The 26459-nt window shown below is 47.0% G+C and overlaps 1 protein-coding gene across 1 annotated transcript in view; it reads right to left on the reverse strand.

Moving 5' to 3' along the window:
- Positions 1-19522: 19522 nt before the first annotated feature.
- The window catches only part of SH3RF3 (SH3 domain containing ring finger 3), a 258246-nt gene continuing 251309 nt past the window's right edge, over positions 19523-26459 (reverse strand). The window contains exon 10 of the mRNA XM_055702859.1: positions 19523-22948. Within this exon, the coding sequence (XP_055558834.1) occupies positions 22780-22948 (169 nt within the window). The 3' untranslated portion in view covers positions 19523-22779. The remainder of the gene's footprint in view (positions 22949-26459) is intronic.

Below are 26459 nucleotides of genomic sequence, written 5' to 3' on the forward strand. Positions count from 1 at the left end.
ACGGAAGGACTACAAAGATGCTGTTCGCCACTGTAGGGAGAAAATGTGTGCTGCCAAAGCTCAATTAGGACAAAAAAAGGGCTTTTTTGAATAGGTTAACAGCAAAAGGAGGATCAGAGATCACATTGGTCTGTTTCTTAATGAGGTTGGTCACCTCACAAATAGGGTTGTAGACAAAGTGGAGATGTTTAATGCCTTCTTCACCTTGTTCTTCAACACCGATGATGGTCCCAGGGGCCCCTGGAGCCCTGTGTTGAAAAAGCGTGGCTGGGGGCATGATAAACTCCTAGCCGACCCTGAACTTGTTTGAGACTTGCTGCTCCAGTTGGATGTGGGTATATCTATGGGGCCTGATAAGGTTCGTCCCAGGGTACTGAAAGAGTTGGCTGATGTTATTGCAGGACCACTCTCCATTATTTTCAATGGTCTTGGGAGTCTGGAGAGGTCCCACTTGGCTGGAAGGTGGCAAATGTTATCCCAATTTTCAAGAAAGGCAAAAAAGTCATTACAGGCCTGTCTGTCTCACTTCAGTGCCTGGTAAAATTATGGAGAAGGTTATTCTGGATGTTACTGAAAAGCACTTGAGAGACAGCGCAGTCGTTGGTCACATCCAGCATGGGTTCATGAGGGCAAAGTCCTGCTTAATGAACCTGATTTCCTTTGATGATAAGGTCACCCATTTGTTGACCAAGGGAAGCCAGTACACGTGGTGTTTGGTTTTTTTTTTTTTTAATTATTATTTTTGCAAAGGTTTTGATGCTGTCTCTCTCACAGTATCCTTATGGACAAAATATCCAGTGCGCAGCTAGACAAGTCCATAACACGTTGGGTGAGCAACTGGCTGACAGGTTGAGCTCAAAGAGTTATGGTACATGGGGTTACATCGGGCTGGCAGCCAGTCACCAGCGGGGTCCCCCAGGGCTCAGTTTTAGGGCTGGTGCTCTTTAACATTCTTATAAGTTATCTGGATGCAGAAATGTTAAGTAAATTAGCCAATGATATGAAATTAGAAGGAGCTGTGGACTGCATCTAGGGCAGAGAGACCTTAGAGGGAGATCTGGATAGGCTAGAGAGCTGGGCAATCGCCAACCATACGGCGTTTAACAAGAACAAGTGCTGGAGCATTAGGTTTACAGTTGGACTCAATGATCTTAAAGGTCTTTTCCAACCTAAATTATTCTATGGTTCTCCACCTTGGATGGGGTAATCCTGGTTATACATACAAAATACAGGAAAGAGACTGGAGAGCAGGCCTCCAGAAAGACATCTGGAGGTTTGGGTTGATGGCAAGTTGGATATGGGTCAACAGTGTGCCCCAGCAGCCAAGAGGGCCAGCTGTGCTCTGGGGTGCATCAAGCACAGCATCGCTAGATTGTCGAGGGAGGGGATTGTCCCACTCTACGCAGCACTGGTGCAGCCCCACCTCAAGCACTGCATGCAATTTTGGCGCCTCAACAGAAGGGCATCGGGCTGTTAGAGTGTGCCCAGGGGAGGGCAGCCAAGACCGTGAAGACCTTGAGGGCCAGACTTAGAAGCAGTGACTGAGGTCACTTGGTGTGTTCAGCTTGGAGAAGAGAAGGCTGAGGGGCGTCCTCATTGCAGTCTGCAACTTCCTCAAGGGGGGCAGCGGAGGAGGAGGCGGTGCTGATCTCTCTCTGGTGACCAGCCATAGGATGCGAGGAACGGAATGAAGCTGCATCCAGTCCCATCAGATTGGACATTGGGGGAAAGGTTCTTCACTGTGGCAGGTCGCTGGTGCAGGCTCCCCAGGGAAGCAGCCACGGCACTGAGCCTGTCAGAGTTTGAGGAGCATCTGGACGATGCTCTTAGTCATATGGTTTAGGTTTAGGTAGTCCTGCAAGGAGCAGGGAGTTGGACTTGATGATTCTTATGGGTCCCTTCCAACTTGAGTTATTCTGTGATTTTGTGATTTTAACTTACAGAAACATGAGCCTCTTCCATAACAGCAACATCACCTCTATATAAAAAGGAAAATAATCAAAAGAAAAATAACTAATTTTTCAAGATCTTTGTGAAGACTTGTGTAATTCACACTCAGTATATCACTGCAAAAAGTAATTCAGTGTAATCCATAGACAGGTAGATTACCTAAATGGATTTTTGTAAGGTACTGAGGCTTCTACCTTTCCTTGTTTTCTTTACTAAATATATTTGTAAAAATCCAGACCATAGCATCAAGACAGCAAAACACTGATAGCTAGGTATAGATACAGGATTTTAAATCAGAAAAAAAGGCTTCAACAGGATTTTCACTAGGGTGCGCTCAAAGAACGTGGCTTTCGCTCCTGGGGGATGGTCTGTGGCACTGAGCAACTGTGTCACTGGGCCATGAGCAAACCTCTGCAGCTGAACCTGGTTGTATCAGGGGGGTTGGAGTAGATGATCTCCAAGACGCCCCTTCCAACATCAGCGATTCTGTAATTTTGTAACTCATTTAGCCTAAGCAATTTATTTTTTTTTCCCCACAGCAGGGAGTATTAACCTATTTTCTGTAGAAATAAAGCTGTGAGCGCAGGAGGCACTATAAAATGAAGTGCAATGAGAGCTCTGAGCTCATGTGGTTAATTATATCTGCTAGGGCATTAAAATGCTGAAATCAGTCTTTCTAATTTGAAAACTTAAAAATACAATTACATCTCATTCTGATCCAAAATCTTTTTAAAAGACTTCCCAGAAATGTGTGTGATAATGACATATTTTTCTTGTTGGGAAATACTATTGAGATGTGTCAGGATGGTTTCTGGGTGGTCATCTTGGGAGCTTGAAACTTTCTGAAAAAGAGTATTATGGAGCTGCACAAATGTCTTTCGGCATCAGATATTTATCTCTTTATTTTTAGGGTACCTGTACTTGCGATCCGTAAGTAACCATCTCTCTTGGCACTTTCATGTATCACAGTTTATTGGTGTAAATTTCATAAACAAGGGACCCACCAAACTAATGGTTTCAGAATTAAATTCATTATTCCAGCAGAAATTTGTCTTTCTCTGATTTTCATATCTAAGTGTGTAGAATTTCAGTGTGTTCCTATTCATATATACAAATCCATACATTTTTGTAAGTGTATATACACAGAGCGGTGTATCTCACTCCTACCTGTCTAGGTACGTGTATATGGATACGTAAATCACTCACAAGTGTTAATGTTAGCTAAGAGTGGTCCCCAGGCTGTGTGATGCCTGATCAATTCAGGAGGCTATTTTAGTGCTTGATACTTGGTCTTTCCGCCTGCCAGCAGTTTCTGTGCTCGCTTGTGCTGGGAGTAGGAAACCTTTACTACGCCATGCGTCTGTGTACGTTTGGAGGGGCTGATCCTTCCCTGAGAACAGACTGCGAGGCAAGAGCTCTTAGCACCCATAAGGTTTTACTCTTCTGTCCTCACAGGGTGGAAATGTGGAACTAGTCCTTCCTCCTCAGTGTCCTGGTTTTGTCTGGGGTAGAGTTAATTTTCTTCCTAGTAGCTGGTACAGTGCTGTGTTTTTTAGGGTTTAGGATAAGAGTAATGTTGATGACACACTGATGTTGCTGAGCAGTGCTTACGCTAAGTCAAGAACTTTTCCATTTCCCATGCTCTGCCACCGAGGAGGTGCATATGAAGCTGGGAAGGGACACAGCCAGGACAGGTGCCCTGAACTAGCCAAAGGGATATTCCATACCACAGAACATCATGCTGAGTACATAAACTGGGGGGAGCTGGCTGGGGGCCACCAATCACTGTTTGGGGACTGGCTAGGCATCGGTCAGCGGGTGGTGAAAGATTGTATTGTGTATAATTTGTCTTTCTTGTGTTTTCTTTCTCTCTTTTTGTTGTCTCCCTTTTCATTACAATTATAATAATAGTAATAATATTATTATAATTAGATTTTATTTTATTTTATTTCAGTTATCAAACTGTTCTTATCTCAGTCCATGGGTTTTACCTTTTTTTCCAGTTCTCCCCATCCCACCAGTGAGGGGGCGGTGAGAGTGGCTGGGCTGGGCTTAAACCAGGCTTAAACACTCAGAAAGACATCAACTCCTTCATCTAAATCTTAGAAAAGACAGAGACCTTAGCAGTCATCAGCTTTTTGGAGGGAAGCTAAAATAATTATCATGTTTACGAAGAGGACAAGAAGGTGCTGGTATTTGCATAGCCTTTTGGGGCTAGATTACTAGCTTCTGCTTACATGGCTTCTGCTTACAGCTGTTTTGTTGAATGGTGGTTAGTTTTGGGAATGCCAGAGATAAAGTTCCATTCTCCCTCATGCTGGCAGTGCAAAGATACTCGGTCCTTTTAGCCTTCTAGACAAACCTGATGATCCCAGTGCATTTTGGTAGAACCAGCTGAGGGATCTGACGAGGTGTGCAAGCAGCCAGAGAGATGGGACACACAGAACTCTGTCGCCACCTTTCCTCCAGTGTTCCTTAGCCTCCCATCACGCTGTTAAAGACTCGTTTGACTTGCAAGCTCGAGTGAAAAATCCCTGCTAGCTGCCATCTAGAAACACAGCAGGCCACAATGATGGATTGTGCAGAGGACACCATTGCTGTTTTGTGCCTGCGTTCACAGTGGATGAATGATATCCAAGCTTGGCCCCACAGTCAAATCCCTCTATATCCCTAATAACTTAAAACGTGCAAATGCAGAATGCAAAAAGCTATATGTGAAAAATAATTTCTTTGTCTATCCTGATGGAGTTTGAGACTGGCATGTGTTTTGTCTCCAAAGTTACAGAACTTTCTTTGCTCACATTAGCTTCTCAAGGAAAAAAAAATCTCTTAGGCAAGTTAGAGCATCTTCTGCTTCTCAATCTCCAATGTATTTATTCTCACAAAATATGTTAAGAAGTTGGAAGATACTGCTTGCACTTACAATCGGAAAACAGGACCTGCAGTGGGTAGGCCTCAGATTTTTTAAGCATAATTAGAATTTTTTTTTCTTTGCACCCACTCAATGAAAATGAGCCATGGAAGAAAATCCATCATAGCTTTTAATCTGTAGTTACAGTCACACAGGAAATCTGTGATGGACCAGGTACTTGGGCTGACATCCTTTGCTGGTACTAAGCATGGGTCTGTGCTCCCCAAACTTGTACATAGTTCTCAAACCTGCTGCAGTTTTGGTTGATCTACTTAAGGAGGAGGGTGATGCAATCTGAATTCTGACTAAAAGGAGTCAGAGAAAGGGGTAGGTTTGCGTGAGACCTTTATCTCCCTAAATCCAGAATTTAAATGCCTTATGCTGTTGCTTCTAGATCCCCCAGTCCCCCAGGTTTTAGTGAGGTACTCCTGTACATGTTTAATGTCTCCAAAACCATACTGGGGCTCCTGAAGCAACGTGGTCCGTGGCGTGGACCTGAAGTGTCTGTGAGTATATCCTTACCAGTGGAGAGACTTCCCCGCTGGTAGGTAACGTATCCTGAATTGTCAGTCCATCTGGCTGACATTTTTCAGCTTTATTTAGATAGTAAAGTATGTGTTGATTCTGAAAGAAAAAAAATGAGCAAGTTTAAGTTCATGTCAGACTTTACTCATGGCTCCAGTATGGATGCAGTTTGTGCTGAACCAAGCTATGTCAACAGGAGATGAGGAAGACCTACCTCAAACATTCCTTAGCCTGGTGGGCAAGATCGTTGTCTAGAAAGGTGAGAAAGCTCATTTCAAATCCCTGCTCCAAGTCAGGCAGAGCAAGGGGCTGGGTTTAAAACTCTTCACACTCTGAAATGATTTGTGAATGTATTTCCCATAGTTTCTTATGATGCAGGTTGCTCAGGTCGCTGAGCGACAGTGCTCTTTGCGAGGGCAGGTGTTCACGTGCGACTGCTGGGAGGCGGCGTCTGCATCGGTGAGTTTGCTTTGGGAAAATATATTTCTTATTTGGTATGAAATGAAGTTGGAAAGTACTAAAGATGGCAAGCAGCCCATCTGAAACTCTGCAGAGGAATTTACAGATGTCTGTCCTTTCAAATAAATTAACTTTTCCCTGGCGATATTCAGTCAAGTTTTAAGCAGCAAAGCTACAAAATCATCCCTGATCTTGCAACTATGCCAAATGCAAGAGAAACACAAATCGAGGTGTCCTCTGGGTGTGTGTTTCTGGTGTCGTCTTTAATCTGTTCACCTTTAATATCTGAAACCCAGTTATTGACTTCAAGTTGCTAAAGACATTCTTCCAATAAAACTTCTTGATGTAAATACTCAGAAAAAAACAGATGTGAGATCAGGCACTTCTGCTTTATAAAACACCAGATCTGTTTGCAGTAAAGACTGTTTTTGAAGAATATTACAATTGGCTTCAAAATATAATTTCTTGGAAATTAGGAGGGAAGGGTATATTGTGTTTGCTGTCAGTCTGGGTTTCTCTGGATCTTCTATTTGGCACATTTTTTGTTGATTTCTTCTCTGTTGTAAAGCCGATTTTAGTCTAGTTTATGGAGGCTGCCAGTGAGGGGTGCTAAATAACCATCCTGGAGAGCCTGCAGCTCCTGGAGCTGCCTCCTGCTGCCAGCCAAAAATTAGGTTTAAGCATAAAAACAACCCCCTAGGCAAAGGAAAGCTGTGAAAGCCCCACTTTATAAAGCCAAAATTAAAGAATCATCAGGACTTTACTCCTCAGAAGCAGCCAGGATGGAAAATCCTTGGGCAGTGTGAAGTCCATGAGGGTGCGCAAAGTGCAGGAAGGATTCAGCAGGGTGAGGTGTGAAAGGCCATGGGGCAGGGACAACGTCTTGGGCATGAGTGACCCAGGGGGCCGAGAGGAGAGTTGTCAGGGTGGGCATGGTATGGTAGCAGTGACAATCTTTACTTTCCCAGGGTGGGGAGTTCCATGCAGTGTATTGTAAAGCTTAGATGTTGAAAAGGAGACTCTTGAGATTTTTCTGTCTTGACTTAGCTGTCCAATACATGAGATAGTCTTTTGATTTAGACCAGTTTAACAGTCTCACTGTGCACATTTTATTTTCTTTTAATTCTAGACGTAACAGCATATCCTTCCTCTTTCATGTTAGCCGCTTGCTCACTAAATCTTCTGGTAAAGGCTCTCAGCCTTAGAGCTGAAAATGTGCATTATATAAGTCCAAAGGAATGCCTTTTGGTAACAGACTCCGTGGCTTACATCCCAAAACATCCTTCAAAGTAAAAACTGCACAGCTGATGTCCCGCCCTGGTGTGCTGACACCGGAGCTGGAAGGCATGCCGGCTCCAGCAGGCACCACGTGGGTACTTGCTGCTCCTGGTGCGATGCTCTGGAGTGTTGTCTCAGGATGGGTTTGGAAGCAGTTCAAAGCAGAGAGTCAAGGTGCAGATGTAACCAGATAGGACAACAGAAAACTCCTTTTTCATAAGAAAGAAATCCCCTCTTGGATTTCTGACATGATTTCTTGTAGGGTTGGAGGGGTGAGGTCTGGTCGTCTGGAGGAGGGTGAATAGGATGGGAGCAGTCCTGTGGCAGCAGATGGTAGGGACAGTGGAAGAAAAAACTCCTTCATCAGGTGAAAGTCAGCAGTGGCGGGGGGGTGTGTTTCCTCTTTCTGTCCGAGGCAAAGGGAGTACCTGAGACCTGGTTCCTAAATGACAATTTCCTACAGGTCCCTGAAGGGAAAACCTTTTCTTCTCTCTGAACAAAACCCAATGAAATAAAACATGTAATTTCATTTCATTCTGTGCAAATTGCTCCTCTGGGCACAATGAAACATTTTGTTCTCAGGCACGAGTGGGTCAGTGTGGTCTCAACACTTGCCTGCCGTGTGATGTTCATCCTTCAAGCTGCTGGAGAGGATTTGTTCTGGGCTCCTGTGCTAACGCCTCAGGCATCCTAATGATGCTCTGGGATGGGCAGCATCTGGGTAACAGCCCTCACAGCTGGGCGGGCAGCAAGGGACGCCGCTCGCACCCAATGGTCTGACTCTGGCAGGTGGGCAGGAGGGTGGCCGAGCCTCAGCCTTGCCTGGTGCCTGGAGGGTCATCCTGAGCCTGACGGGGCAGGTCCCTCTTCACTCGGGCAGAGGTGAGGATTGTCACTAGCTTTTCAGGCAAATGCTACAATTGCTCAGATGGGGGTAGCAGGGCAGGGGCTATTTATTACCATGGGACTAATTTTCAAATAATTTGGGAATAAAACCCGAGCCTTTTGGCGAAGCGGAAAAAAATTCTCCAACTCTGTCCCCTTGTCTGCTGGTTCCCATTCAGGGCTGAAGCTCAGCACCAGCTCGCTTTTTCTTTCTGCCCCTCTCTGTGACTTCATTTGTAGGTCACGGAGGTTTGATCCCCTTGCCTTAGTGTCTCAGCCTGCCGGTGAGTTGCTGGTAGCAGGGTGGGCATACATATGATTTATCCTGGAGGAGGATGTGACTCTTCCCTGGGAATGCAACATGGGGACAAAGCTGGTTAACTGCAAGCTTTTGGTTCACATAATGCAAATGTAGCATGGACAACAAGTAATGTTTGCCATCCTTTTGCAAAAGATTAGAACGTAAGAGCTTGTTGAGTGCCCTTTGGGAGGGTTTCTATTTGATTTATCGAATCACCACTTTTTTTGTGCACTGTTGCACAGTCTGTCACTTCTGCAGCGTGGGACTGCGTGCTGCGGCACCCAAAGGAAAGCAGCAGGAGTGAGGAACCTCTGCAGTGCTGGGGCACCTTCCTAGGGGCACCTGGTTGTGATGGAGCTGCCTGTAGTCCCCTGCCCCAGGGCCTGAGCCTGGGGGCAGCCACAGGGCTCCCATGGCTCTTAGCAAGGCAGGGGCTTTCACCCGGGGGCAGGGAGGGAGTTCTGCATCCTTCCACCCACAGGTAATGCTATTGTAGCATCGACTGTGTGGAAATTAAATACAGATCTCATGTCCTTAAAACTGCAATATGAACCCATGCTTTTAGTGCTAATTCCCACTGAAAAAAAGCTGTGGTCTTCCAGGCTCCTGTTTGCACTCTCACTTTCACACATGCACACACTCATCCTTCATCTCCTGCTTGCAGACTTATTTTAGCCCTTGCTTTCTGAGGGCCTCCTTCATGAAATATCTTTGGGTCTGATTGTTTTCAGGTATGTTGGTTTGTACCTTCTCCAGGTTAAACTTCACAACTATTCTTTGTCTGTACAGGATTTGTAAACTTTTCAGGTCCTGTTGTACTATTTCTCTGTCCTCACTTGTGACTGTAACACTTCCCAGTTCCATATTGGCTCCAAATGCAGCATATGCTGTTTTCTATAAAGACTAATAAGAAGCCACCAGCTTGACATCGACTCAGATATCTGCCAGGACATGCGCTCCCGGCTAGACTCCATTTCTGCTGTATGCCCTGAAGAAATGAAGCAGTGACAAGTTGGTGGGGTGCCTTGCCTCACAGCCTTGGGCTCCTGCCGATGAGCATGGTGCAGCCCACTCGGCTGCGAGCAGCTGGGTGGGTGGCCATTCCGGCTGGGTGGGTGGCCATTCTGGCTGAGTGGGTGGCCATTCTGGCTGGGCCATCAGCCTGTCACTGGTGTTAAAAGCCGGATTAGCCCTGATGGACCCGTGAGGAGTGTGGGGATCTCCAACCCCTCCTGACCAAGTCTGAAAGCCTGATGGGATGGGAAGACAACTCTACTGGAGCTGTTGGTATGGGAGAGAGCTTTCAGCCTTTCCCTGGTGTGCAGAGGTTACACTCTGGCAGCATGACAGCGTATTTATTTAGTGGCATGGCAGCAACCTGATCAGGGACACTTCTCAGGAAGCTCCTGTGTTTAAAATGTGAAAGTGGCAGGAGAGAGGGGAGACCCGGTGATCCTGAACTTGGGATTTGAACTTGCTTCCCTGCTCTTTCCTAGCATCTCCATGGGCCCTGGGATCTCTGACTGTCTACGTTCAGCTCTGAAACAAGGATAGTATTTTCCTGTGGCCTGGAGTGCTGGAAAATAACCTTCTGGGCCTAATATGAGCATCTATCAAAGACTCAAATTTTGTCATTTTGTAAGACACAGGACAGGCATGGTAATTACTGTTTCAGGACTAGGACTCACTTTAGACTTGTACAAAAATCGAGCAGGTGATAAAGCCAGGGCTGCTGGCAATTACACGGCTGAGTCTGTGCATACACATCTGTGCTGAGGCTCTTCACTTCAGAGGTAAAGCACGTCTTGCTGGACACATAAAGTATGATAATTCTCCAAATGACAGATTAGAGCTGGAAGAGCATTCATTTAATGTTATCCTACGCTTATATTTTCACAAGGGCTGGGTTAAATATATTAGCAGCCAGGAGCCCTTTTGTGCTTGCTGCTGCTGGACGTGCTTGCCCACTTTGTGTCTGTATGGCTTCACAGGCCCGTTAGAGGGACGGAGAGCAGATATTTAGCTTCAGGGGCCACAAGGGATGGAGGACAGAAGAGGGCTGGGGTTGACTGGGAGCTCTCCCAGGAGGGAGAAGAGCTGAGCAGTGAACATCTGCATTATGCCTCCACTCCCCTGGGTGTTAGTGCTGGGGGATTTGGCTGCCAGTGTGGTCAGGCAAACATATTGATGACTGTCCTGAGGGAGGGATAGGAGAGTCCCACCATTTACTGCTGGGGCCACCCATTTCCACTTGCCCTGCCTGCCTGGGATTCTTGCTCTGCTCTGCAGTTTGTTTCTCTTTTCCTTCCTCTTCCCCCCACCTCACAGCTCTGCAGCAGCCTTTCTGTCACTGGCTGTGGCTGTCTCAAGAGGTTTAAGGAAGGAGTTGATACTGCTGGCCAAGAGCAGCCTGGCCATGAGCAGCCACAGCAAAAGGAGATGAAATAACCCCCAAGTCTTGGTAGCTCAGGGGTGGCTTTGCAGGCTGCTGGGTCTCTATCTGTGAAGGACCCCAGCCCCAAGATGCTTCAGTGAGGGAGAAAGCAGAAATGCTCTTGGAGACCCACCACAGCACTGGTTTGGTTTGCTGGTTGCGCAGCTGAGGAGGGATAAAAGCTGTGGATGCAGGTGATGTTTGCCCTTGTTGCAGGCTGCAGAAGGCAAAGTATCAGTGGCAGGACAATGCAGATGACACCCCTCCCCCAGCCAGACTCACAACCCCACCAAAGGTCTGCATCACTAAATGCGCCTTTGATTATTCTTCATCTCTTGGGGTGCCCTGCTTCTGCAACCATTGCCTTTTTTGTTCCTCCTGTTCAGCTTTGCCAGGTGGCCCTGTGGTCCTGTGGTAGCCAGTGCCTCAGCTGTGACAGCCCTGTTGCCCTTGGACTGGAGTTGTGCTCTCACTGAGCATCCCCTGGTTGCTGGAGCAGCCCCTGCCAGCCCTGTGGCTGACCCACTTCCCTCTGTGTGTCCCAGCTCCTGCCCAGCCTGGAGCAAATCCATGGAGAGGCAAAAGCATGTGGTGGTCTCAGCATCATCAGGGTGGTGCTGGGGCTGGGCATAGCAGTGCAGGGGCTGATGTGAGGTTATCTCTCCAAGTTGAAAAAACTTTATAAACATTTGAAAAAAGAAAAAAAAGAAGGAAGAAAAGAATAAATGTGGCACTCTTAAAAAATGACCTATCCAGAACTAGGTTGGAAAATGTATTTGGTTAAAAATATAAGAAAGAAAGAAAGAAAAGAAAAAAAAAGCAGATTAACTTCTGAAAACCCAAGGTAAAAACAGAGTTACACTTATTAGGATACAGTGGAGATTTAAGTGAGACATTAAAGAGGTTTGTTCTGAGTAATATATTGGATTTGCTGTTATTTTATTAAGTCAAAGGCAAGCCTGGCACTGTGCCTTCCTTCACTGCATCGTATGAGCACCTGATTTCATCAGTAGAGGTAAAGGAGAGGTACCAAGGCTGTTTTTTTAAATTCAGATTATCACCGTTTGGCCCAAGGAAAGGTGATGGATTAAAAGAGCTAAAATCAAGCCCGAAACCCATCCAAATAGAAAACAGACAGTTTTACATCCGCAGGTGATTACTGGCATTGCTATCCAGCACTGCAGCAAAAGAGATGATTCTTTAAATTATACCACTCTGCTTAGTGAGGATGGTAGTTTTAGATTTGCTACAAGGGTCTTTTGAGCTGCACTCCTCTTAAAAACATTATTTTAGGGTCTCCTCAATTCAGTTATGGTTGTGCTTGAGCCATTAGAAAAGCCCACATTGCCACGTTCCCTCCCGTACGATGGCAGAGGAATGGGGTGTGAAAACAAAGAAAAACTCTAATCTGCGTTGAGCCGTAATGAAACTAAATTTTGCCTTAACTGTGTTTGGTTCTTCTGCCATCGCTGTCAGATGCCAGAGGCTTTTTTTCCTAATTGAAAATGATAGCTCCCTGGGTGCCGGGGAGTCATGTGGCAGCCTTTTATTGCTGGGTGGATTATGTGCCCGCTATATTTCACAGACTGCCTGGAGAAACGCTGCAGATTTTATTGATATGAGGGACAGTCCCTCATCGTTTCCTTTTGTCTCTCTCTCTCACACATGCTTTCTCAGTGCAGCTCATTTCCAATTTTATTAACATCTGGGATGTGGTAGGAAGGCTTCAATACAAAAATTAGTGGAGAGCTCAGAAAGAAAAATTCCCTGATGCCTGGATTACAGGGATGTGCATGTGTATGCTTCCACTATTTTAGTAAAGGAAAATTTGGGAGGAAAAAAATAAATTCCCCTGAATTCGTTTGACCATGAAAAAGTTAAAGAAAGAAAATTCATCTGTCCTTAAAAAGGTTAATTCAGTCTATCAAACCAAGGAGATTAATGAAAGTGCAAAACCTAATATAGTTTAGAAACTAAGTCAGCTTTAGAAAGCAAGATAAGACTAATGACAAAATAAATCACTTTATAGCCATTTAGCAAGGGTGGTTATGACTAATGAGGTACTGGGTGGGTGTCCCCTTCTGAGCTGCGGTTATGCCCAGCAAGGGTGGGCCAGCAGCTCCCTTGTCCCCTGGTCACCCACTGAGATTGCATCCTTGCGTCTTGGCAGGACCATGCCGAGCAGGGGGGATGCGCTGCCGAGCATCACTGGGCACAGGCAGTAGGGCTGCAGGACAAACCTGCACTGCTGCAAGCCTCACCAGCACTGAAATCGGCAGGACGCTGCACCAGTGTGCAATTTGCTTTGCCCACTGCTGAAAAGAGAAGCCTTTTTCCACACAATAGAAGTTGCTCTGCATCTGTGTGAGCTCGAAGTAGTTGGTGAGGAAACGGGGTGACATCCTCAGGCTACGGCCACCCCAGAGGTGGCCATCACATCCACCCCATCCCATGGCCAGGGGGAGCTTGGATACCTGCTTCTAGCTGTTCTGATTTTGGATTGAGCCCCCACCAAGGATCTCCTGGTTCAGTACCGGTAAGTCTCCAGCAAGACTGGAGCCCTACCCGCCAGCTGGGTCTGGGCTTGTGGATGTCAGCAGGCACCTGAGCCAGCACTGCCCTGGGATCTCAAACACTGGACTGCATCGCATCCCACCGCTGCCGCGATAGGCACGGCGAGGGGGTGGGTGAGAAAAGGCCACGTTATTGATAGATGAGCCCCATCCGAGCACTCCTGGAGCTGGGCTGAAGTGGCCCTTCCTGCTCACGCTGCACCTCGGGCGCTGCCTGCCCAGCACGGCGGGGGCAGGAGGTGCTGCCCCCCCAGCTGCTCCGCTGCCCTGCAGTGTCTAAGGTGGCATTACTTCAGGCACCAGCCGATACTGAGGCAGTGATGAGATTATCCAACTCCTTGGGACAACCTCCTGAGTGCTAGCCCCCCTCTCAGTGCAGTGGCTGGCCCCCCGGGACGGGGGATGCAAGGCTGGAAGGTGCCTCAGGCACTCACCATCTCTCTCTGATTCATATAAATAACCCAACACCTGCTGGAGCAGCAACAAGCGACCTGAGCCTCCCCACCCCTTACCCTCCCTCTCTCTCTCATGCTCTCTCTCTCTCAGCTAATGAATATTTATTTAGACAAACTGAAGCAGTGCTTTTAACAAATTGTCTTGGGCAAAGTCTAACATTAATTGGGTTTGTGTTTCCAGAGCACTTTACTGTCCTCTGCTCCGGGTAATTGGATGGAGGTGCAATATTGCAATGGCTCTTCATAATAAGCCATGGGAAATGCTCAAGAATACATTTTTGTGCCTTTAAATCTGAATGCTGCCCTATATAATCAAGGGCTCTTCTATGAGAACTGGAGATTTGAAGGAAGGAGAACTTAACTTTTTGCTTAATTTTTCTTCTAAAGTGCCTGTTCCAGAATTCTCTGACATTAACAAAAAGTTTGGGCATTGGGTCGTTTCTTAAATGAATCCTATTGCTGCTTCTCCAAGCTGCTGGGATGTCATCAGAGGAAATCGAGAAGCTGCCAGAAGGCCATGCCCTTCAGGCAAGGAAGTCATCCGCAGCTCAGACCTCAGGGTGGCTTCCTTCAGGTTCCTGGTGTTGCTTTACAGCTGAGGCCTGAAACTCTTGCAAGGCAATTCCCTCTATCACAAGCACAGGTAGCCCTGGACCAGCTTACATAGCATCAATTAAAATGGCATGCAGCGCTGCAAGAGCTCAGCAAGAATGCTTGGCTTTTTTAGGGGCTGGTAAGAAAGTAGCGATGGTGATATGTATAAATATAAGTGTAAACACATATATATGTGTGTGTGGTTTATACATATATACACATATATTTATCACAGTAGTGAAGGCAAGATCTGTCGTGTGCAGCCACCTGCACCGACAGGTGCAGCTCACTGCTGGCAGAAGCAATGAGCTCTGGCTGTCCTCAGCTCTCTGGCTCACACCAGCTGCAGGTCAGCAGCCATGTCGCCAAAGCCTTTTGAAAATCACCTGCTTTATTTTCTAACAACAGTAACTTAAACAGGCGAATTATTAATTGGCTAAATTTGGAAATCTGTCCTTCATCCTTCTCCCACGATATGATGAGTCCCTTTCGGGGGATGCCCTGGCTGATCCCTAAAGGTCTCAGTCACAGGAGCAGAGCTGGTGGGGGAAACCAAAATCCCAGCTGCCCCTGAACAGAGGGCAGAGCCTTCCTAGATGGGGCTACAGCTGCTGCTCATTGATTTACCTTCCTAAAAGTCCAGTTTACTGTGGCCACACTTGGTGTATTCACTTACTTTCAAATGTCCTTTTAATTGTAGATGTGTGAGTTATTTGGCCATTCTACACCAAATGGTCTGAAGGCCCAACAACTTATGCACACACAACTCGTGTCACTTTTAAAGATCTGTTCCTTTTTTCCTGCCTTGTAGAGATTCATGCACAGTCTTTTGCATGAGGTGTATTTAAAAAGGAAAATAAAAATGACACATTAATCCTCTCCTTCCTTTGCCTCCCGGATGAGCAAAACTGTTGGAGTAAACTCAAGCTTGTTTCTTCATTTATGCTGAAATGCAGAAGCCTAAATCAAGCGTTGAGAAGATTAGATTATGAACTTTCAGTGGAAAAACTTCAGGGAGACTAATTCTGAGAGCTGCTGAAAGCTTTGAGTTGTTGTACCCCCTGAGCTGCTGCAGACAGCTATTCCCTCCAGGAGAAGGCCAAAGAAAACTGTTGGCTTCCCTGTGGAAAATGCCACATGGTACAGATACCAGCGCAGATCTCACGGCTGCATGGACAACTGCCGTGGCCGCCAGCCCTGGTGTGCTGCCTGCACGGCGCAGTGCCCGGCACCCACCGCCCCTCACCCGGAGCCTGGCACCACGGCGCGGAGTAATGCGCAAGACCGATGTGCTGAGCAGGTTTGAAGGCTTTGACTTTTGCAGTAACTTTTTGCACAACCGACCAACCAGCACAAAAGCCACTGCACATCCAACGTGGGGCAGCCAGCAGGAGAGGCAGCCCCCCAGCACACGGTGGTCTCCCGCGAAGCTGATGGTGTTGGTTGCGTTTCATTTTTCAGCTGTCCTGTGAGTGTCCCAGCGTAAAAGCATTGGAGATATCTGGGCAGTGCTGCTGTGTATAAACCTGCTAATCCAACAAGAGAAATAGGCCAGAGGTGCAGCAAATGTTTTTCTGCCTCTCTGAGGCACTGCGATGTGTTTCATCAGAGGAGAACAAGCTGGGAGCAATAGACATAACAGGATTAAAATGGTGGCTGCTCTGTCATTTTCCACGCTAACCCGGGTGCCTGAGAATTGCTGAAATATGGCTGAAATGCTGCTCTGCTACATCTTGTTTAAAAGAGTGATTTGTTAAAAGAAAACCCAAGCTGAACAACTGAGTCTGGTCCATTAAAATAATATGTAAACACTGGCCCCACAGTTTAGCCATCACACGTTTTGATAGCCTTTAGGAACTGAAAGGCAATTCTCTCCCCCCTCTGCATTATCATATAACCTCATCAGAAGATAAACAGCCTCCTTACCCCCAAACATTTTGCAATTTGCATTTAGATTGTTTGGTGCCAATGTTCAGGATAAGACACTTCCCAGCTCTGTCAAACAAAACCTGATTGTCATTTAGCAGAATGGCAGTCAATTTATGTTTCCATTAATGCAGATCCCAGGCAATTATCTGGGGAGGGGAGGGGGAAAACCTTAACAAATTGCCCCTCTGTCTGCTAGGCTGATTTTCCAGTGGGCAGCTGGAGGGCAAATTCGACATACCCGTGAGGAAGAGGAAGTGAATGCCTTTCTGCTGTAAAGGAGAGGTGTGGGGAGCAGCTCACAGACCCCTTGGCTGTGCAGCATCACAGACGAGAGCCAGCCCCGAGTGCCTCGCAGAGCTGTGATGTGGGTCAGGGTCCCTAGAAGTGGGTCAGGGATGGTGGTGGAGATATGTCAGGCTTTGACTCCCAGCCTGACTCAGTGTAAGAGCTGGGGTCCCCGTGGGTCTTCTCAGAGCTGGTACGGCCTGTGTCCGCTCAGCAGGTAGAGATGCGCTGCCAGGCAGTGCTCTGTCTCCATAGTCCCCTGGCCCGTGCCCTCCCTGGGGACCCTGGCCCCCAAGCTCTTGTTGTGCTTCTGCTTGGCGAGGTGGGATGGCAGAGTGCATGCCCTCCTGGTGACGGGGCTGCTCTTCACCGCTGCCATGTGCACCCCAAAACTGCACTCCTGGGGCCTGCTGCAGTGTTGCATGCACTGACACAACTGACACGAGCTTTACCAAGCTCTTGCGTAGACGGGAAATGTGAATGTAACTGGGTTTTCTCTGACAGTAAGTTGAAGATGCTCTTCCCTTCCGTCCTGTCTTAATGGCTTCATTTTTCCTTTGCCCCGTCACACAGCTGTGCTCCCCATCAATGCTGTGCTCCCCACGAGGAGCCCATGGGCAACAGCCAAAGGCAGTTCCCCCATTTCTCATCCCCATCTTTTGCTGGGGTGCAGCACCGATGGCACTGACCAAGCCTGAGGTTTCCCCAGGCACGGCATTTCCCCCAGAGGACCATCGCCCTTAACTAAAAAGCCAGCCCCCCCTTTCCAATGCCCTCTCTGAGAGGTGGCCAGGTACCACTGGGGCAGCCCCGCTCCCCGGCAGCACTCCTTGCTCGTGGGTTTTTCTACACAAACACATATGTGTGCTCACAGGAGGTTGCAAAGCTCACAGTCCTGCACGCAAGACCATTTCTTTTGCCTTTGCAAAAGCACTGTGTCACACCTCAGCTGGTGTGAAAGAGCCATTTGTCAGTGACTCCCTGGCCAAGTCGGCGGGATGCTGGCTGCCTTTCCCTGGGGCTGCCGGGGTCTCCGTAGGGTGGGAGTAAAGACGAGAGCCAAGCGGGGCCGGGCTGTAACTACAAACACAGCAAGGTCACACGGGCTGTCTGCTGCAGCATGTTGCTGGGAGGGGTAGGGGGCAAGGGGACCCCCCAGGTGGAAGCCCCTTGGTGGCCTGGCTTGTGGTCCCTCCACGGCACAGTGGGACAGGTGGTGCTGCTCAGTGGCTGAGAAGATTTTTAGATCAAGATTTTTTCTGAAGGAAGGGGAGACACCCGCACCCCAGTGATTGGAAATACATCTGTGACTGTTTGGAAAGTTATTTTTGCTACACGAAAGGCTGGGACACGAGGACAGGGCCTTCTCCAGACTGTATCACCTCTTGGCTTCCCTGCGAGTACAGCTCATTTATTTGGTTTGGCACTGACTAGCCAAGCTGTGTAGCTGCCAGGTTCACCATGTTATAAGGAGCTGCTGATGTCAGGAAGAGCTTTTGGCTGTAGGAAAGCCCTGCAGATGTTGGCCAGGTGGTTCTGCTCTCCCTGAGTGTTCAGGAATAGTCAACCCGTGTAACAATTTTAAAATTATTATTTGTCTTCTGAAACATGACTGGAATTCCCACCAGGTGCTGGAGCAGGAGCAAAGGGTGGTGTGTGGTGTGAAGGCTGGGTGAGGTATGTGGCATGTGCTGGCAGCGTGTCCCAGAGAGGTGCCAGAGGAGCAGGGCTCCCAAAGTGTGGAGAGGACCAGCATTCGAGATGAGCTTAGAAACGGCTGGCAGGCTCCTCCATGCGGCATTTTGCACCATGCTTCTCATCAGGCAGGGCAGCCACCGAGGCTGAGCAGAGGTAGAGATGTCACCTGCCTGTAGAGGAACGAAGCTGGGTTAACTATCATTGATAATATACAGCTGTGGGCTGGCTTCAGGGGCGGCGGGTTGGCCGATGTAGATAAGGTGCAGCTGTGGCTGGTTCTGTTAAGGGGTTGGGAGCCAGTGAAGGGAGGGCAGCTGGGGAAGAAGCAAGAGAAGAAAGAGTGGGCCCTGGATGAGGTGAGATGAGGAGAAGGGAGCAGAGGGACTGGCATGAAGAGTGTGTTGGTATGAGATGCATCTTGTTGCAGCTTGATAGTTTGGAGAATGCTGCAACACCTGCCCACATTCAAATTCTTGTGGTTCCCATATTTCAGAATGTTGACTCAGGATCCAGATAAGGCAGACACTTGTGTCACCTTGCTGGGGAGTGGCTGTCTTGAGCAAGCCCATGATAAAGATGCCCTGGTGAGCTAGCTGTGCAGGGCTCCTCCCTGCCCTGTGTGCTCCGGACTGGGACAATGAATAACCATCTGTGGTTGCCCCTTCCTCAAAGGCATCTCCCAGCTGAATCAAGGCAAACAAATCCAGACCCAGTGCGTGCTCCTCCTCCAGGTGCTCTGCACCATGCTGCTGAATGGGAAGCTCAGGAGACATGCAAAAATGGGCTCACACTCCTCATCTGGGTTAGGGGAGCATTCGGATGCCCAGGGTACAAAGAGCTTCTTACCTCTTTCCCAGTTCTTTGGGTGTATGTAGCCTGGAGGACGCGGGACCCTGCCAGCACCACGCCCAAGCCCACCTGGGGCAGGAGGAAGGGGGTCTTCCTCTGCCCACAACCCTGCTCAACCCACCAGGTGACCTTAGAGCAGCCTCAAAGTGCACTAGCAGGATTAGAGGCTGCTGTTTTCCTTGAAAATGCTTCTGCTGCTGCATCCCTTCCCAGCCCCTCTGCCACAGCCTTGCCCTTGCCACCTCAGTCCCTTTTCTGGGCTGTCCCCGCTCTATTTCTCTAGACTGACACACCTTTTCTCCACAGGTAAATTGTTAACCTCTCAAGATTTTGAAGAATCCCAGATCTGCCAAAAGAAGATCCTGAAAGAAATTCCAACTTCTGCTTAGATGTCTCTTACCTTTAACTGGTCTTTATTTATGTGGGAATTACTACTGAAAGCAAAGGAGATGTACGGTCTGCTCAAAAAAGGCAGGGTTTTCACAGGGGTCTTCCCTGTTTCCTTTGTGAACCTCAGAGGCACTTACATTGCTTGCTCACACTGCCACCTAACAGAGAAACCTCAGTCAAGTTACCTTAATGTTTATTTTATTTAAAGAATCAGAAACACAGTCATTGTAGTTCATTTGTACTCATATCTGCCAACATTTCCTAAATCACGTTAACATTCATGTATAACAAAAACATTTTCTGAGCTGTGCAAAGTTCAAAGGAATTGTTCAATTACTTGAACCCATTTCTAGAAGAGCAAACCTGGCATTTTACAAACTGAGGCCACCAGAAGGAGTCTTTTCTTTTCCCCATCCTGTTTTAGGAGATGCAGATGCTCCCTCCTCCCCCTTTCCCTGCTATGACAGGTAAAAATTAGACCACAGCACGAGTCGAACCTCTCTCAGTCCAGCACTTTCTGAACGGCACTGGGTCACGTTTTTGTATCACTGAGCTGTATTAAGTTTTGCTCTTGTGCTCCTGCCATGGAAGTGATTTGTCCAAGAAGATTACTCAGTAACCCAAACTGTGATGATAAGCAATAAACAGGGTCCAGAAACAGCTGTTATCAAAACAGATAGCGCCCATCCCCAATATTTTTCTTTGCAGGAGGTATGACTGTAAGGGCTGTCATCCATTACAAAACACACCATCCTCCCTGCAAAATACATTTTAAAGCACTGATTCCATGACATGACATCTGCATGTTTTCCTTGATCTTCTCACACACCAACTTTTGTCCTGTTAGAGTTAAGCATGAAAAGGTGGAAATCTGGAACCATTTTAGATCTGGCTAAACACAATAGGCAGCAAGCAAGCTGTCATCCTGTTTCGTCTTTCTGAGTGTAGTAAATACATCCACGGAACAGAATTTTAAGAGAGCTTTAACCACTGTAAATTGTCATAAAAAATCTCCTCATCTCTGACGAATCTAACCCAGAATTTTTATTGTAATTGATAACATGCATTTTGGTGTTGCTGACTCGCTAACCGTGCAGTTCACTGTTTGAGGTGCAGTGATACCAATTCTGATCTGGACCAAATAAGTGGAACAGATATGGCTCCAGTCTCAAGCAAGATTTTCCAGAAGATGTTTCTTCAGTCTCTTACTGGTTATGAAAAAGCAATTTCCTCTCAACAGTAACTAAACTTTTAGTGGCTGAGTCAGGAATATGAACAAATGCAGCAATGTTAAGTATAAAAAGAAACACCCTGAAAATGATGCCTCCCTGTTTGAAGGTGCTATACTTGGCTATGGACTGTGTTTCTGGAATTGGTTTGTTACGTGTGACAGCAAGAAGAAACTTATTTTACAGAGAACAAAGTCACGGAGCTGAACTCAAATAGGAACGCTCACTTACATGGGTTTTGATATGTACTAGTATACACTGCATGAATGAAAACAAAACTTACACCTTCGCATATGAAATACTGGAAACGCAGTAATGATGTTCACCCACTGGGCCTCTTCCTTTTAATAAGATCATCTCCAGGTTACAGTGCCTCTGACACGCTTTTAAATGACCACCACATGTGGGCTTTGGCAAACAGCCAGCCGCTGGCAAAGGCAAGGTATGGATACAGCTATGAAAAGCCTTTCATCACATTTCATTTCTCAAGAGCTGATGTCTTTTTAAATACTCTCACAATCGCATTATGGATTTTTTTCTCATTCTGCTTCATAGGAACAACTGGCTAAACTCACTTTACATTTATTGCACCTTTAAGTCCCTGGTAGATGGAAGCTTATATTGCCTGATACGGTTTGAATTGTAGCTTGACCACATTAAGAAATTGAACAGTCTCCAGAACTGTACATTTCTACAGTAAGAAATCACATTTTGACAACGCTAATTACAGCCGTCGCAGATCAGCTCTCGTCTCTGTCATGCAACGACAGAGGAAAACTCCATGGTCCCTGCGCGTGCTAGAACCTGCAGTGTTCTTCTTATTGCCATGAAAAAGTCAATTAAAACAACTCCTCTGGGAATTAGTTTCAATTCTGGAGTAATTATCACTCTCCAGACAGAACGCTGTGCTTCAGTGTGGGTCTTCAGCCACTCTAAATACGTAGGAGAGAGCAAGCGTGTGCGTGTTGCACAGGCACACCCCCCCACGTATATTTATGGGTGACCAAACGCCTTTTTCTCTTTTCCTCTACGAGGCACAAACAAGCAGTCTGATCTTGATCTTCAGGTACGTTTCTAATTTCACACGTTGAATGCAAATCTTGTTGCAGCCTCTCCGTCTAACCAAACCAAATCTTTAACAATTAAAAAAAATAGCACCAGATGTGTGAAAAAGAGGAAATGTCTGATCTAGTAGGAATATATATAAAGTAGAGCAATTCTTACAGTAAAAAGGTAAGTCATACAAAAAAGCAATGGAAAGTGATACTGAAGGACAAAACTCCATGCTGCATATAGTAAGGGCAGAAGACAGGCAAAAGGGATTCTGCTCAAATAACCACAGTTTAATGGTGGAGCTGTACTTCTTCCAGGACCTCCCCGGCGGCAGCGCCAGGACACCGGATGGTATGGGACTCTGAGCACTAACACACTCACCGACAAACTTGCGCAGCATATCTTTGAGGTATATAGAAAGCATAACGTTAACATTTTGGACTCCTCATTCTCTCTTGCACGACGATGCACCAATCTTTAGCTGGGGTTTTCACCACCCACCCCTCCCTCTTTTTCCCTCAGGAAAAACAAAATCCCAGTTTAAGAGCTTCCTAGCACACCTCCTTGAACTCCCAAATCCATCTTGCATAGGCCAGTAATAAGAACACTGCAGCTCTGACAAATAAGTTACAGCAATATAACAACTTTTCTCTTAATTTTTTTTTTAAAGATATCTTCTCTATAATTTACACAAAGGGTTAACAGCCAGAGTTTAGGTTACGTACAGTCCAGATGGGCATCCTTTCAGTCTGTGATTCCAGGTGGAAGGCACTACTTCAACATACCACTGTATGCACTGCACGCGGTCTCAGGAGCACAGTGGGGCACTGCGTCTCCAGAGCTGTAGACTGAAGGGCCTGGGGGGAGTCTTTGGAAATAAAAATGGCAGTGGTTATCAGTCCAGTTTCTCTTTGCCGTCTCTTCTTGTGCTATGTGTTTTCCCCTGAAAGCTCCTCCAGCTGAGAAAGCAGCGAGCTGTCCTCAGAAGCTCTCGACAAAGCTCCCGGGGAAGAGGCCCGTCCTGCCATTCCTCTGCAACGTCCCTTTGTACCAGCCATCCTCCCGTTTCTTGTGCACAAACACAATGTCACCTTCTTTCAGTTCAATCTCTGCCTCGCTCTGTGGCGGGTATGGGACCACAACACGGTACCTTTGGAGACAAAAAAGCAAAGACCTGGTCAGGCAGTGGTCGAGCCTGCGCTTGATGAGTGCAGCCAGGCACCAGAACCAGAACCAGAAATGCTGGAGAAAAATACTTTTGAAAATATTGGCAAGTTATATTTTCACATATAAGTTGTATCTGATGCAGCTGGATTTTCTCCTATAACAGTATGACGGGGAGATTTCTGGTGAGCTTGGCTGGAGGCTTGGCCAGGATGTGCACCGGAGCCAGACCATGAAAGCAGGAAGGTGTTGTCAGACGGCTGGACTGCTCATGATGGTCCCTGCTCCTGGTCATGTGCCAAGCCTGTGCCAAGAACTTGGCTGCTTTTGCCCAGCACTGCATCTGCCTCATCCAGCACTGCATCTGCTCCATCCAAAAATCATAGAACCATAGAATGGTTTGGGTTGGAAGGGATCTTTAAAGGTCATTTGGTCCAACCCCCCTGCAATAAGCAGGGACATCTTCAAAAAAATCTGGTGGCTCAGAGCCCTGTCCAACCTGATCTTGAATGTTTCCAGGGATGGGGCATCTACCACCTCTCTGGGCAACCTGTTCCATATTTCACCACCCTCGTCTTAAAAAAATTTCTTCCTTATGTCTGGTCTAAATCTACCAGGCCCTACTAAAAAGTCTTTTCCCATCTTTCTCATAAGCCCCTTTCAAGTACTGAAAGGCTGCAAATAAGGTGTCCCTGGAGCCTTCTCTTCTCCAGGCTGAACAACCACAAGTGTCTCAGTCTGTCCTCACAGGAGAGGTGTTTCATCCCTCTGACCATTTTTGCGGCCCTCCTCTGAACCCGCCCCAACAGGTCCATGTCTTCCCTGTGCTGAGCACCCCACAAATGGATGCAGCACTGCAGGTGGGGTCTCACCAGAGTGCAATAGCAGGGGAGAACCACCTCCCTCGACCTGCTGGCCGCGCTGCTTTTGATGCAGCCCAGGATACGGTTGGATTTCTGGGCTGCGAGCACACATTGCTGGCTCATGTCCAGCTTTTCATCCACCGGTACCTGCAAGTCCTTCTTGGCAGGGCAGCTCTCAATCCCTTCATCCCCCAGCCTGTATGGATACTGGGGGCTGCCCCAACACAGGATCAGGACCTTGCACTTGGCCTTGTTGAACCTCATGAAGTCACACGGGCCTACTTCTCAGGCTTGTGCAGGTCCCTCTGGATGGCAACAGGGCCCTCAGGCATGTCAACCATACCACTCAGCTCTATGTCATCTGTAAACTTGCTGAGGGTGCACTCCATCCCACTGTCTGTGTTATTGATGAAGATATTAAACAGAACCATCCCAATACAGACCCCTGAGGGTCACCACTTGTCACTAATCATCCCGACATTGAACTGTTGACCACTACTCTCCAGATGCAACCATCCAACCAATTCCTCATCCACCAAACAGTCTATCCATTGAATCCATATCTCTCCAATTTAGAGGAAGGATGTTGTAGGGGACTGCGTCAAAGACCTTACAGTCCAGATAGATGACATCCACAGCTCTTCCCTTGTCCACTGATGATGAAAAATGGGGTTTGCAGTGCTCTCACCAACTGTCTGTAATATCAGCAGAGGTTAGCTAAAGCAATTTGCATTTTTATTGTATTTCTTGAGAATGTGCTTTGGGTCCCTTAAACCTGGAAGGAAGCTAAAATGGAGAGATATCAAATGACTTTCAAAGCACTCTCCAAACCAAGAGGTATCCTTTGTCCTGAATCATTCAGAGGTTCTCTTAGAACTTAGTTTTCAAGTGTCATTTCATTTCAATGAAGTAATGACAGGTCTGATCCTGATACGGCTATGCTGCACTCAGGCTTATCAGCAGGCATCCTGCTGAGTGCAGACCGGGCCCTTTCATATCAACACACTTGTGTGCAGAGCAGGGAATATATTTCTGCTGCACTGTATTCTTTTCTTGTACTTATTTGGCTTTCGGTTAACAGTCAATAACTATCTTGCTAATTGCAAAGTAATTAATATAGTAAGATAGTTAGAAGATGCCAATTGATTACCTAAGGCCCACCTCCTGAGGATTAATATTTCTACAACCACTGCATGGCCACTGATGTCTCCGTCATGTTTCTTACAAGGCAAGTATTTATTTAAAATAATATCCTGTCCCTGAGGACTAACTTCAACATGCCCTGGAGGCTCAGGACCACTCCCTGAGGCCATTCCCAGTGAGATTGTACCAAAGCAAGGGGCTGTCCAGTGCCAGTCACTAATTTTCTTTGCAGATTTTGCTCACATATCTAGTGACTGCAGTTCTGAAACTAGGGCCTCGACTTTGACATGACAGTAAAAGTACCAGGTTTGGCTCTGTGTATGGACATCTCCACAGCCAAACATCCTGTTATTTGGAAAAGCATTGAACTCCATTTGGAGTGGAGATTCTGCTCTAAAACCTCTCTATGGCCTTTTTATCTTGACATAGCAACACAGTTGTGTAGAAAATATATATGCTTAACTGCCATCAAAAATCTGCTGGTCATCTCTATCCCTTGTTGTCTCTTAATCATATTAATAAACCTAGTTGTCACTTCCTTCCTTTGTGGAAAAGCAAATAACAGAGGTTGAAACCTGTGCTGCTGGCTGCCTGCAGGAAAATAGTCTATCACGCTATCATCTGTGGAACTGCTACACTTATATTATGAACCTTTCCCAATTACAGCCATTATGCAAATGAATGCACACATTATTTCAAACACTCTGCTGCAGTACTGATTAATTAAATTATCAGAGTGGAACAATTTTAGCTAAGATGATGCCAAGTTTCAGATCTCACAGCTCTATGCACAATCACAGTGCATCAGAGCTCTGTACCAGGATTTCAAGAGGCTTTAAGAAGAAGGTTGGACCTCAACATCAGTTGAGTGGTGTGGAGGTACTCATGGTCCCTTTTGGCAGATCGGGAAACAGAAACACAGAAAAAGGTGGTGTCTTGGGCAGGGTTGGCATGAAGACCCAGCTAGGACTGCTAACACTTCATGCCATATCTTAAGCACAGAGCTACCCTTTTAAAGCCAGACTCCTAGGAGTGATGAGATGCTAGTCCCCGAATGGTTCACATGAGGAGGGAGGTGAGCACACTCAGCAGGAATTTGCCCACTGTCATAAAAAGGGGTTCTTCTCAGAGATTCAGAAAAATAAATCTCAGTCACAGCATTATCAAATGAAGTACTTTTTCCCATTTACGGAACCTCAAATGTTATGGTTTAAATTTAATTAACTACAGTACCTCATCAAATAGCACCAAAGTGGTTTTGATAGAGTGTCGAAATCTTAAGATATGAAAGACCTTGCAAATCGGTTAAGAAATCCTCTGCGTGAGAGATGGAAAAAGATGCTACGCTTTTTCCCTTGAGAGCTTTTGCAGCGGGGCCTGGGGGAGGCAGCCCGGCGAGGCTGCAGCGGGCAGCAGCAGGGCACGGCTGCTGGCACCGGGCTGCCTGCACCGCAGGTTGCTGCTGTGCCACCCCTCCTGGACGCTGCTGTG

This window comes from Falco cherrug, chromosome 2, assembly GCF_023634085.1.
Source record: "Falco cherrug isolate bFalChe1 chromosome 2, bFalChe1.pri, whole genome shotgun sequence".
Classification (NCBI taxonomy): Eukaryota; Metazoa; Chordata; class Aves; order Falconiformes; family Falconidae; genus Falco; species Falco cherrug.